This window comes from Galeopterus variegatus, unplaced genomic scaffold (genome assembly GCF_000696425.1).
Source record: "Galeopterus variegatus unplaced genomic scaffold, G_variegatus-3.0.2 Scaffold18, whole genome shotgun sequence".
Taxonomy (NCBI): domain Eukaryota; kingdom Metazoa; phylum Chordata; class Mammalia; order Dermoptera; family Cynocephalidae; genus Galeopterus; species Galeopterus variegatus.
In genome coordinates, this window is record NW_007726129.1 from 329,986 (window position 1) to 344,662 (window position 14,677).

At 42.2% G+C, this 14,677-nt stretch overlaps 1 protein-coding gene and 1 pseudogene across 1 annotated transcript in view; both read right to left on the reverse strand.

Annotated features, from left to right (window-relative positions):
* Positions 1–5,338: 5,338 nt before the first annotated feature.
* On the reverse strand, positions 5,339–9,810 carry LOC103586450 (annotated as a pseudogene).
* Positions 9,811–10,420: 610 nt separating this feature from the next.
* Positions 10,421–14,677, reverse strand: part of CDH1 (cadherin 1, type 1, E-cadherin (epithelial)) — a 74,583-nt gene continuing 70,326 nt past the window's right edge. Inside the window, exons 15-16 of the mRNA XM_008567057.1 lie at positions 14,109–14,252; positions 10,421–12,258 (exon numbers count right to left, since the gene is read on the reverse strand). Of these exons, the coding sequence (XP_008565279.1) occupies positions 12,049–12,258; positions 14,109–14,252 (354 nt within the window). The 3' untranslated portion in view covers positions 10,421–12,048. The remainder of the gene's footprint in view (positions 12,259–14,108; positions 14,253–14,677) is intronic.

Consider the following 14,677-nt stretch of genomic DNA (forward strand, 5'->3'; position numbering starts at 1 on the left):
AAAAAAAAATATATATATATATATATATATTTTTTTTTTTTTGTATCCCCAATAGTTCTGAGAATAGTCTATACAGCTGACTCTGAGTAAATATTATCTCAAAGGTAGTCAATTTAAAGATAGATCAAAAAACTTTAATTCAGATGGATGTAATTTTAACCAATACTTTCATCCTGTCTCCTCAACACCCTCTGTCCATCAGCGACATAAGAGTACTCATTATGTACAGATATTTGTTAGTTCCTTCAGCAGCTAATATGATAAAACAGCAGGCAGATTCACACAATATATAATAGACTACATGTACAAAATAATACAATTTTACCATACTACTTAAATTACTCTTTTCAAACAGGAATGCATGAATTCTTGTAAATTAAATGAGTACATATATGTATAACTCCACCACACACTCTTGGAGATTAGAGAGGGTCTTCTGTAAATAAGTATATGTGCTTTGTGATAGGCGATTACTTCCAGGCTTTTTGCTTACTTAACTTTGTTCTCAGCCATGTTGTAGATCACTGCAGCTGCTAGACAAGTGACCTACTGATTATTAAGTTCAAGCTGTTTTGCAGTTTGACTCTTAAAGAAATGAAGTATATTTACCACAATTTTAGTGGAAGGAACATAAATTCAAATTCTGCCACTAACTAGTTTGACATTGGGCAATTTCCAATGTACCTAAGCCTTGGTTGGTTCATCTGTAAAAATGGAATACAAGTAATAGTATCTCATAGCATTGCTGTGAGGATTAAATGACTCATACGTGACCAGCTTACTATGGGGACTGATACTTAGTAGGCACTCATTTACTATTATTAACTTTTTTTCACTTCCCACTAGTATGGTGTAATGTTTACCAGAGTTTATGCAGTTTTGGAGGCATCTCGTAATTTGAGACTGGAAACATTACCTCATGGCCTTTCATGTGTCCTTCCTTACCTTGCTAAACCTACAAATCTCTTCCCCCAAAATATACTCTCCCATTGTAAGCAGAGCCCTATTTCTTGTGTCCTTCTCCAAAGCTCCAGATAATATCAGAGGCTCTAAACTGGATAACGTGCCTTAGTTTGAGAGGGGAGTTCAGTAGACCTCGGTTCTAGGTCCGCGTTCTGCCCCTACTTTGACCACATAATCTTGCACAGCTTACTTAATTTCTTTCCAGTGAGCTCCGCTTGTCCTCATCTGTAAATAAAAGAGTGACAGGCTAAACCACTCTCAAGGTCCCTTCAGATTCTTTTTTTATTTTTTTTTAAGATGACCGGTAAGGGGATCTTAACCCTTGCCTTGGTGTTATCAGCACCACACTCTTCCAAGTGAGCCACGGGCCAGCCCTGGTCCCTTCAGATTCTAAATTGGGAAGATCTTATCAACTGACCACAAAAAATCAATGGTGACTGTAGCTCCCTAAATACTCTCCCCAGACGCAGCTCAAACTGCTTTCTTTTTGTGGACTCCTTGGCATTTTTTACAAATCTCGTGTCCACATCAGACGCTGCGCCCTCAAGCGGCTGGGACCTCACATTAAACACGACGGGCTCCTAACCTAAGCCTCTCAGAAGCTGTTCCCGCAGTCCCAACCTAAGAGGGTTGCCGTAGGGACTGGATGCAGTAATGGACCCAAGGCGTTTAACAGTGCCTAGCACAAGACAAGCGCTCACGAGGTGTTGGCTAGTATCAGTATTCAACGGATCCCATGCCCTACTTGGGCCTCGGTTTCCTCAAGAGTGAAATGAGACTGACCAGACAATGCCCAAAGACCCCCAGCAGTGCGCCGGGGGCCCGGGGAGGCCCTGAGGGGCGCACGCTGCGGGAGGCAGGGTAGCCCTGAAACACTGGCGGCCCTGAGAGTCCCGGGTCCAGCCCGGCGCCGAGATCAGTCCTCTCACCTCCAGGGCTCAGTAGCAGTTTCAGCGCCTCCAAGATCCGGTCCAGACCACCGGTCTCCAGAGCCCCGCAGCCCACGGCGTATTCCAGGGCCGCCATGACTGGAGTGGAACACGCCGCTTGCGACCTGCTCAGGCGCCCCGGCGGCCCGGCGCCGCCGCCATGTTGAGTGTGGCAGGGGGGGCTCGGCGCTCTAGGGGGCGGGGCCCGCGGCGTGGGGCGGGGCCTCCACCGTCGGGAACGCCCTCTTCACATATCATTTTTTCCCGCCCACTTTACTCCCGGCTCCCGAAAAAAACCCAAAACGTAGCTAGCGCAACCTGCCTACAAGCACAATTTCAGAAACTCAGTATGACTAACTGCTGTATAAAAGAGAAGGAAGAGAGAAGTAGTTTATTACAAAATAATACATATTTCAATAGGAAAATACTGTACTCACGTACCAAAACACTGGGAGACAATGAAGTAACAGGTGCTAACACCTACTTACTGTGAAGTTTGGATAAGTAAAACAATATTCAACTAAATATTGTTGAATATCTTTGTAAGTGAATGTAAAAGTAAATACTAAATATATACGCACATAACTATTGTGGATATAATAGGTACAAAGGTTACTAATCGTGATATAATTTTTGAAATGAACTTACTAAAACTCCCAATAAAGAGATTGATCTTTGCTCTATTTACATGGTTGATGCATTCCAGGAAAATTCAGTGTATATTAAAACTGTGCCCCCCAAAAGTGTGTTTATATGTAAAACAGAATGGATTTGAGATTCAGATCATTGAAAACAGATTTTCACCTACATAAATCCTGATGGGACATCCGAAAGCTGAGTGGTCTCAAAGTCATGCTGCAAACACAGGGGAGGACCTTTAGTATACTTGGATCATGCCCTCCTATGTCACAACCAGGAACACCACCCCCATTCCCACTACCCTCTTTGGAAAATGCTCCCTAAGAGGTTGTCCTGACCCTCCCTGAGACCCACTGAGGTACCCAGAGTCCACAGCTGATGACTGCCCTTTAGCATTAACTGCTAGAAGTCTTTGGAAGCAAGATGTACTCCACCTGCAAGCCCATGCCCCTGGGGAAAGAAGCTATTCATTCAGCCCTTTTCTCAGAGTAAGTCAGGCCCCCTCCTGGTCACTCCCATTTCTGTGGGTTCCACTTCTTGCCCGGGGTGAGGGCTCCGATGGAGAAGGCCAGATGGGGCATCTAAAGCATGGGACTCAACCAGCCCAAGTCTAAGGGCAGTACTGGTATGGGATTCACAAAAGATAAGAGAATCCCTAGAGCAGAGGAATCCTTTATCCCAAAGTACTACAGGACCTGGTCGTCACTGCTTTTGTCTTTTAGGCTCTGTAGGCTCAGACATCACAAATGGACATGCGTAATTTCAAAAGCAATGCCATAAAGATCCCATAAAAATTTTCTACAGCAAAAAATATATCCCATGTAGAACACTGAGTACATTTTAACATGTGTGATAAGATGTTAGAGGAATGCCTAGGGCCTGTGAGGCTGTAGTGTAAATAAGCCCTGTGCTGGATGAGAAGGAAACATTCTCAGGCCTAAAATCAGTTAAATGGGCTTTTAAGTACCCTGTTTCCTCAGAATTCGGTATTTAAGCTTATGGAATTTTAGTTTACAGGAATTGAATTTTGGCAGCCCTTTCCTCAGTTTGTTCTGGGTAGCTTTGTTAAAACACAAGAGTACAGGGCCGGCCCGGTGGCGCACTGCGCTAGTGCGCCGCTTGGGAAGTGCGGCGGCGCTCCCGTCGAGGGTTCGGATCCCACATACAGACCGGTTCCTGCTCACTGGCTGAGCGAGGCACGGGGGCAACACCGAGGGTTGCGATCCCGTTGCCGGTCCCGGTCCGGTACGGGGGCAACACTGAGGGTTGCGATCCGTTGCCGGACACGGAAAAAGACAAAAAAAAAAAAAAAACACAAGAGTACAGCAGGGGAACCCCTGTAATATGCTATTAAACATCCATTACCACCACCAGTACCCCATGAGCTGCATCTGAGAGGGGGCTCTGCAAAGAACCCTAAGGGGATGTTCAAGACACGCATACAGAGGTCTGTGTTCATGTAAAATGTGTTCCATTGACTCGAAGCTGGCCAACAAGGAGCTATTATCAGGAACTTGAGGGACACCAACTGAACAAGCATCATCAAAGCAGGTCTGGGGCTGTGTGCCGTTTGCTCAACTCAGAACTAACACAGTTAATGGCATCAATGGCTGTTTTACAGGAAAAGGATTCCCGGTATGAGTAAATACACCAGCAGATTAAGGGTTCTTATAGGGAACTTCCCTCTAAAAGTATGTGATAACTGGAGTGGCTGCATTCCATTTTCCATGATTGCTCCCTAAATTCTTACCCTACTGTCTCAAAACCTTAGCAACTATTGATAACCCCCACCAACCATCCCACAATAAAGCAGTCACTGAAGTTTGTTTTCATTTATTTTGTTTTTATTTCTATTTTTTTATAAGGAAAAATGAAATTTATTGTTTATAGTTTCTGAGGCTGAGAAATCCAAAGTCCATCTGGTGGTGGTGACAGTGACCCAGGGGTCTCACATTGCAAGATGGTGGAAGCAGAGAGAGCAGAGTGAGCTTGTTTTCACTTATTTTAAAGGGACGTTTTTCTCTTTGTATTACCACTCCCTTCAGCATCATTCAGCTGCTTATTTATTTCAGCCTACAAGAAGCTCTTTGCTGTGACTGGTCCCCTCCAAGTTGGTTCATCATTCCTGCAAACAGATCTACCCTCACAGAACATCATTTTGTTTTTGTGTGTTTGTGTTTTAAATTTTCATCGTGCTTTTAATGAAAAGATGACAAAATAACAGTTTCTCATCACTGTAACATTAAGACTGCTCGTTTATGGAGAGATCAGTCACTGAAGAATCGCTTTTCTATGATGCTGGAGGGGCTGCGTACCTTCAGCACAAAACGCCACTTTGGATCACATCATCCTTCTGCTCAAAACACTTCAGTGGCTCTATCTGACCCACTCATCCAGTCCAAAATGGAATGAGTGGCCTTTTCTGTTCTAACATTCTGTGTTTGCTTAAGTGACTCCCCAAATCCCTTTGCTCTGTTCCTCACTCAATAATAAAAATAAGGGCTGGCTCGTTAGGTCAGTTGGTTAGAATGCTGCTTTTTAACACCAAGTTCAAAGGTTTGGATCCCCATACAGGCTAGGTGCCAAAAAAAAAAAAAAAAAAAAAAAAACGCACACACACACACACACACATATTAATAAAAGCTTAACACTTAACAAAGCACTGCTACGAGGCAGGCATGCATCTAAATGCTTTATATACATCAACTCACCTAGTGCTTAAAACAACGCTGTGAAGTAGGTACAGCTACCATCATTTTGGAGATAAAGAAACTGAGGTACAGAAGGGTCAAGTAACCCACCTAAGCTCACAGCTGGGAAAGACAGAGCCAGGGTGTGAACTCAGGCAGTGTCTTGGCATCCAAGGAACCAGCAACAGGGAAATAGGAGCTGTTCCCCAGGCCTCTGTGCTCCAGGATACTGCCAGGGTGCAACTGACTTTCAATGGCCTTTTTCAGAAATTACATTTCCCTGCTGTTACAGTCCCTTGCACATGGTAGGTACTCTATAAACGATTTAATTTTACTCTGTATAGAACCATTTTATCTTTCTTTGTCCTCATTTTATTTTTCCCCAACTTTCAAATATTGTGGTAAAATATATGTAAAATTTGCCAATTGTAAGTGTACAGTTCATTGGCTTTAAGTACATTCACATTGTTGTACAATCCATCACTATTCATCTTCAGAACTTTTTCATCTTCCCAAACAGAAACTCTGTACCCATTAAACAATAACTTCCCATTCCCCTCTCCCCACCCTCTGGTAACTTCTATTCTGTCTCTACGAATTTGACTATTCTGGGCACCACATGTAAGTGAAATCATACAATATTGGTCATTTTGTGTTTGGCTTATCTCAGCATGTTTTCAAGGTTCATCCTTGAAGCACATGTCAAAATTTCCTTCCTTTTTAGGGCTGAATAATATTCCATTCTGTGTATATACATTTTGTTTATCTATTCATCCATTGATGGACATCTGCACTGTTTCATGTTGCTTACGAAAACGGTGTGCAAATATCTGCTTGAGTCCCTGCTTTCAATTATTTTGTTTATATCAGGGTACTTCAAAGAGGTCACGGAAAGATTCGTGTTATCTTTTAATTCTATTTTTCCACAAACTTTTTTTTTCTACATTCAGTATTTTTCTTTAATTTTCTAGTGGACAATTCACATACCTCCTTCACCCTTTCCTTTAAGATAGTGTGACAGTTTTTCATAATAAACTACTTAAAGACAAGCTCTGGTCAGGAATGGAATGAAATAGGAAAAAAAACAAAAACAAAAACAAAATCAAAAAAATTACCGCTGCTTTTAAAAGAACCAACACTTTCACCAATTATATTTGAACAAAACCACACAATATTTGCGTGATACGTGTTTTCAGTGTTTCCTTTGGAGCTGGCTTTCTTCATCATCATGCAGATGACAGAGCTGCAGTCAGTGATGGTTTTCATGCTGGATCGCAGAGATGGACTCAGCTTCACATTATCTGGAGGCCCTGGATATACTACTCTAAGGTCTTGAAATCCCAAAATGTCATGACTCCATCGATGCCAGTAGTGAAAAACTTGCAACAATCCTGCTTGTCCACCTCATAAATAGACGCGTGGGGGGCCGGCCCAGTGGCGCACTGGAGAGTGCGCCGCTTGGGAGCGCGGCGGCGCTCCCGCCGAGGGGTCGGATCCCATGTGAAGAGAGGGTTCGGATCCCATGTGAAGACCGGTTCCCGCTCACTGGCTGAGCGCGGTGCGGGCGCAACACCAAGGGTTGCGATCCCGTTACCGGTCAGTAAAAAAAGACAAAAAGGAAAAAAAAAAAAAAATAGACACGTGAGTGATGCTTTCTGGAGCAGCATCTCCAAGGCTGTATTGCAGCCAACAGTTGTGGCTCTCTTGTCCATGTTGTGGAATCGTTCTGTGCCAGACACGTTGCACTGAATGCTCTGCTTTGGAATGTCTACCTTGGAGACAAAGGTCAAGCAGCCAGGTCATTGTAGTTAATGAGTATGGGACAGCAGTCATGGCCAGCAGCTACAAAACTATTCTTTGAGACAAATGATACACTCAGGAGTGGCAGGACCTCTGTTTTCAGAGTTGAGACCTACACACCTCTTGAGGCATCAGCAACCAACATGGTGCTGTCATGGCTGACCCAGGCCAGGCGGCTCACACTGGCAGAGAAGCTGATCCCATGCATCCAGCCGCCAGTCTCTGACATCAGCTAACCAAAAGGCATCTTTCTGCCCCAGGGTGTACTGGCTGGCTTTCCATCCACTTCTTTAATGTAGGCATAAAACACTCTGCATTTGAAGCCACATGATCCTGCTGCCAGCAAAACTTTGTTGGGATGCCAATCCAAGCCGAGGACTGTGGAGTGCATCTGCTTGTTAACATGCTTACTTACCCACCAGTCATTTTCAGACTCCAAGTAACAAACAGAAATGAGTAGTGCTCCACTTCCCACAGCAAATTTGTTCCCTAAAGGAGACCACTTCACAAAAGTGGCTGCACAATTAATTCTCAGGATCACCTGGGTTGGCTTCCAGACACCATCCTTCTGACTCTGGACATAGGCATTTCGGTCTGCCCGGCAAGTGACGATGCGGGCGCTCTTGAGAGCCCAGTCAATATCTGTGACTATAGGTTGTGCTCCTTGAGTTCATGAGCTTTCACCATTTTTCTCATATATGTGCTCTATCATCATTATTGGGGCTAAGGGCAATCTGGGTACCATCTCTGTTCCAGGCATGACAGGTGATTAGCTCTAGTAAAAACACACAGGGACATTATTCTTAGTGTTTTCAAAGGATAGAAAGCTGGGGTGAGGACAGTTCAGATGGGCTTGGAATGGAGAATTTGCAAACAGGCTGAGGATGGAGGATCGAGGCCCAGAGGGAGTGGCTGACAGATCCCGGCCACCACCATGGCTCCATGAACTGTTTTTTGTTTTTTTTTTTTTTTAAAGATCTTAACCCTTGGGGCCGGCCCGGTGGCGCACTGCTACAGTGCGCCGCTTGGGAGCCCAGCAGCGCTCCTGCCAAGGGTTCGGATCCCACATACAGACCGGTTCCGCTCACTGGCTGAGCGAGGTGCGGGTGCAACACTGAGGGTTGCGATCCTGTTGCCGGTCCCGGTCTGGTACGGGCGCGACACTGAGGGTTGCGATCCGTTGCCGGACACGAAAAAAGACAAAAAGGAAAAAAAAAAAAAAAAGATCTTAACCCTTGACTTGGTGTTGTCAGCACCACACTCACCCAGTGAGCTAACTGGCCATCCCTATATGGGATCCGAACCTGGGGCCTTGGTGTTATCAGCACCGCACTCTCCAGAGTGAGCCACGGGCCGGCCCAGCTCCATGAACTTTTTGAAGTATGCTCATGTACACCCAGAAGTGGACTTGTTGGATCACGTGGTAATTCCATATTTAGCTTTTTTTTTTCTCTTTAGCTTTTTGAGGAAACTCTTGTTTTCCAGTGGCTGCACCATTTGCACCATTTTACACTCCCATCAGTAACACACAAGGGTCCTAATTTTTTCGTTTTTGCGGCTGGCTGGTACGAGGGTCTGAACCCTTGACGTTGGTGTTATCAGCATCACGCTGTAACCAACTGAGCTAACCTGCCAGCCCTCCAATTTCCTCACAGCCTCACCAATGCTTGTTTTCTGTTTTTGTTTGTTTTGATAATAGCCATCCTAGTGGGTGTGAAGTGGTATCACATTGTGGTTTTGATTTGTTTGCATTTTCCTAATGATGTCAAGCAATCCTTCTGTGTGGAATAAATAAATCAAGCTAATTAACAGATCCATCACCCCTAACAATTATTTATAGTGAGAACACTTGAAATTTACTTTAGGCAATTTTGGAATGTACAATATATTAACTATATTCAGCTCACTGTGCAAGAGATCTCAAAAAAACCCAAAACAAAACAAAAACCAACTTGTTGTTCCCGTCAGGGACTTTGTACCCTTTGAGAATAATCTCCCCATTCCCCTCAACCCTCAGCCTCTGTAACCACCATTTTATATGTAAGTGCAGTACTAGTCTTTCTGTGCATCCTCTAATTCCACCCTTGTCGTCACAAAGGACAGAATTTCCTTCTTAAGGCTGAATAATATTCTATTGCGTATACATACAGTTGTCCCCCAATATCCATGAGGGATTGGTTCCAGGACATCCTGAGGATAACAAAATGGGTAAATGCTCAAGTCCCTGATATAAAATGGCATAGTATTGGTATATAACCTATGTACATCCTCCTGTATACCTTAAATCATCTCTAGGTTACTTATAATACCTAATACAAGGTAAATGCTATGTAAATAGTTGTACTGTAGAGAATAACAGGAAAAAAGTCTATGTGTGTTCAGTACACAATTTTTGCATCTATTTTTTTTTTTCAGTACACAATTTTTAAAAAAATATTTTCAATACATGGTTGGTTGAATCCATGGATTCAGAACCCACAGATATGGACAACTGTATCACATTTTCTTTCTATTCATCTGTTGGACACTTCGGTTGATTTCATAACTTGGCTATTGTGAATAGTGCAGCAATGAATATGTGAGTGCAAATATCTGACAAACCGATTTCAAATCTTTTGGTGTGTAAATATCCAGAAGTGGGATTGCTGGATCCCTTTGTCCATTTTGAATCAGGTTGTTTGCTGTTGAGTTCTAGCGTTTTTTAATATATTGTAGAAATTAATCCCTTACCAGATATGAGATTTGCAAATATTTCCTGCCATTCTGTGGGTTGCTTTTTTACTGTTCATAGTGTCCTTTCATGTGCAAAAGTTTTTAATTTTGATGAAATCTAACTTATCTATTTTTTTCTTGTGTTGCTTGTGCTTTTGGTGTCATATTCAAGGAATCATTTTCAAATTCAACATCATGAAGCTTTTCCTCTGTTTTCTTGAGAGTTTTAGTTTTAGCCCTTAGGTTTAAAGTCTTTTATCCACTGTATATGGTATAAGGTAAAGGAAGGCCCAACTTCATTCTTTTGCATGTGGATGTCCAATTTTCCCAGCTCATTTGTTGAAAAGACTGTCCTTTCCCCAGTTGAATGGTTTTGACACCACTGTCAAATATCATTTGATCATGTATGGGAGGGTTTACTTCTGGGCTCCTTATTTATGCCCAACTTTTTATTCTGAAATATCTTAAACCACATGCCACATGGGGGGATATTCTTCAAATAAAGTTACCCTGTGAATGTAGTTTCCCCAGCTTTGCCCCCAGTGGAAGGACTGAAAGATCTAGAGAAGTCATTTGAACACGAAGCTTCTTTTTCCATGTTTGATGGAGCTCATCCCCTTCATCTATCTTTTGTCTTGCCTGGAACTGTGATGGAATCAAATAAAACTAGTTTGACAATGATTAAACAAAATTCTTTAATAAAATTTATAAAAATGCATCTTTGAGAATAATTTTCTCAGCTTGAATTGTTTTCCTTTTCCACCCCCAAAGACAATACAAAATTCTCAGCACGCCCACACATAAACACTCAAAACTACATGACATTCTCTACAAACTGCAGAAAAATTAAGACAATTCCAAGAAGTGATTGCAAAGATGATTTTTTTTCCTTCTAAGAACAGCTGACAGACAGTAAAGAAATTTCTGTGGTTGCCAAAAAAAATTGGGGCTGGCTGGTTAGTTCAGTTGGTTAGAATGTGGTGCTGATAACAGCAAGGCACAGGGTTCACCCCCTATATGGGCTGGCTGCCAAAAAAAAAAAAGAGAGAGAGAGCAAGAAAAAAGGTTGAAATTTGCACTTTGAATTTTAAAAGATCCAAATCAAGGTCCTCTTCACTTCCACCTCCCCTTGCTTAACACCTTTTTAGGGCAGTTTTCTTCCTGCTCCTAAGAAAAAACTTGGAATTTCTAATATTCTCAATTTTCTACGTACACTTGGAATTGTGAAAATGTGTTCAGATCAGCCAGCATTTACTACAGACATCATCAGAGGCAGGCACTTGGGGACTTTGGGGCTTCAGGTACAAACCATGGTATAAGGATCTTGGGTAGGAAACACATATTGAGATTCCTCCATTCTTCCAGAACTTTCAGAGATGAGGTTAGACCCACCTCTACCATCCTCAGCATCAGTTTGCTAAATTCCCAGGCTCAATGGCACGCTCTCCCAGACCAATTTTCATGTTTCCCCTCTGTCTTTGGCTGCAGCACTTTAGGCACTAGTCTAAGTCTTGGAATATATCATTCTTCTGTTTTGGTGATAAACAAACATTAAAAATTAAGTGGCACCTGAAAACTCACATTTTCTGGTCAAGTCTCCCTGTGTCGAAATAAAGCACCCTATAATGGACTTCACATAACAAACACTTACTCAGAACAAGCAAATGGATAGATGCCCTTTGTAAGTTAGTACTCAGGAGATGAAAATGAAAAAGGAAAACCATGAAAGGTCTTTGGAGTATACAATATGCAGTCAGGGTATGGCCAGACACAAGCCTCTTACCCTACAAGGGCCCAGTGATTTTTGCATCAGAGAATCCCATCTGGGGCAAAGCAATAGAATTCAGGAGTAAGAGTGGATATTAGAGCATGGGACACCAGTACAGTGATGGGGGTTGGGGAGAGAAGCACACAAAGTAAAAGAAAAAAAAAATTAATATACCTAAAACAACAGGACTAAGGCCACTGACTCCTCCCCTTCCTTTAAAACATGAAACAAAATCCCTAAAGGAAACCTGCAAGTTGCTAGCAGAACCTTCTGAGGCTGAAGTTGTTCTTTTGAAATATTAAAATTTGGAGATTTTTTGGACATCATCACCATGGAAAGAGTGATGGAATAAAAAAACCACTCGAGTAAGTCAATACCTTTCTAACACACAGAGAGCCTTAAAATGGAAATCAGAACTATTCTAACTGTATCACTGATGAGTCTTTTTCCCAGAAACTCATCAGAAGGGAAGGGAGCTGAAAACCACCAGCAACATTATGTCCGTATTTCTCACTGTGCGGGTCTAGGGACCCATCTCTCGAGTCCCCTAGTCATCCTCGCCACCTCCGTACATATCTGCCAGCTTCTTGAAGCGATTGCCCCATTCATTCAGGTAGTCATAGTTCTGGTCTTGGTCTGACTCTGAAGAGTTCAGGGAGCTCAGACTAGCAGCTTCGGAACCACTTCCTTCATAGTCAAACACGAGCAGAGAGTCATAAGGGGGAGCCGTGGGGTCACTATCAGCTGCCTTCAGATTCTAAAGAAGGGGAACAACAGGATCTTTCAGTGAAAGGAACAGCACACCTGTCATCTGAGGCAAGATGTCTTCTCTTGGTGCCTCAAGCAACAGGTAAGGCATGACAATTAACAGAGCAATTAACACCAACATGGTACATTTATACAAACCAGTATGGAAAGATGGATATGACATATTGCTGTGGAAAGAGAAAGTTACAGGAAAATATGCAGAATGCTTTCCCCCTAAACCAAAACAGTATATTATATGGAGGCTGGGGAGATACAGGCACCTACCAATCGGGATAGGGCCCCCACAAATCAGGAAGAACAGAGGCTGAAAACAATGAGGACAGTCATACCGGTGCACACAGGCTACATTTCAGCCTGCAAAGTTCTGGAAGGATAAGAGCCAAACTGTTAACACTTAACTCTGTGGAGTAGGGTTAGGAGAACTGACTTGCATTTTTTTTCTTTATATACATTTTCATAATCTATATTTTGAAAATAGCAAACATACTGTTTAGTTACAAAAATAAAAATTTTTTATTTTAAACATTACTTATTTTTTTGGCAGCTGGCCAGTACTGGAAACTGAACTGGCCAGTCTAAACATACAACTACAGGGGCTGGCCGGTTAGCTCAGTTGGTTAGAGCACAGCCTTGTCACACCAAGGTCACAGGTGCAGATTCCAAAACCAGCCAGCCGTCAAAAAACAAACAAAACAAAATAAAAAAACTACAAATAATGATGACTTGCAAATGAATGTGAATGGAGGAAAGAACTTCAATCCAGATGTATCTAAAAGGGTGGTTAAACTGGTCCTTCCTGTTCCTTATTTTTCTCTGAGGATCCAGTGGCTAGAATAGATGGACTGTTGTGCCTTATGGAATCCTGGGTGAAAATAACTCCCACAGAAGGCTAAAGCAAAACCAGCCCCCACCATGAAGACTTGCTGGGGGCCACTGGACCATCAGACAAACCTGAAAATCATTCCAGTAACTGAGTAAGTGATTACATAACATAGTCTAAGGAAATAGATCCTGTCGAACTATTCCCTTACTGGATTATTTCTCCATCCCCGCTCCCAGTTCTTTCTCACCTTACCCTAAGCTAATTACTTTAAAGCCTTATTATTCTCCCTTGCAGGTAAAAACAACCTTCTGACAGTTTTGGCCAATAACATGTTGGACAAACTCCATTCTTAAATAAAAAGACAGTTTGCTAGAAGAAAGATTTTTGCCCTCTGCTCTGCCCTTACCACTTGTTGGTGACTGGAATGCAGACCCAAGGCCTGGAAGTGTGGCAGCCATCTTGTGATCATAAAGCAACATGCATGAGAACAAGACCTACATGCTAAGGTGGTGCAGCAGAAAGGTTGAACACCCTGATATACCAGCCTAGACTGCTTACCCCAGCCTTCTATTTGCATAAGGTAAATCTACTCCTATCTGTTTAAGCATCTCGTATTTAGAGCTGAATGCATTTCTGAAATACACAATATGGACTTTATTTTTCTGGCCCTCGGGTAGACTTGTGATATACATATAACATTATATCCCAACCAGCAGTAGTGAAACTAAACTGAATTTACTTTGAATCTCTTTAGTTTCATCTCTAGATCTACTAAATCCTTTCAAGCAATTCTTGGTTTTGCCACAGGGACTTTGCAAATTCACTAAGACCAATTCCAAGTGCCATTGGTTCTGAAATTCAAATGAGATATAAATAAAAAATAGGGCTCAGGGATTGAGCAAGTTGAAAATGTGAAAAAGGAAAGAATTTAAAGGCTCTTTCTCATTTTTGACAGAATTGCTCCTTTCTAAGTTTAGAGATGAGCTGTACCTTGGCTTCTGACTTAGTTTACTTACTTCATCAATAAAATTTCCAATTTCATCAGGATTGGCAGGGCGGGGACGATACTGGGGCATACTCAGGAGGGTTGGTGCTACATCATTGCGAGTCACTTCAGGCCGGGCATCCAGTCCCCTGTGCAACTGGCTCAAGTCAAAGTCCTTTGGAGAAAAAGGTCAAAGTTCAACAGAGTAAAAAGAAACAGTCATATATGCACAGCTATATTTGGTTTGTACATTATGGTATTGGATAATGCCTTAACTGCAACTGTATAATATTTACCAGCACCTGTCCAATTTAATAAGAAATGACAGTTTTCACATTAACAGTCTCCCAAATAGCACTGGATGAAAATATAGCCCAAAATGATGACTAGCACTATGGGTGCAGACACAAGACTGTTGTACCTTGTTATCTTTTTCATAGGACATAATAATTAAATTATTATTCAGCAAATATTCACTCCCTCCCCACCCTAACCTCTGTGAGAAGACTATACATCCATTTTTAAATTGTTAAATTTAAAATGTTTATTTTTTAGTTATAATGGCTAGGAATATAAATCCAGTATGTTGGGCTTTGCTAT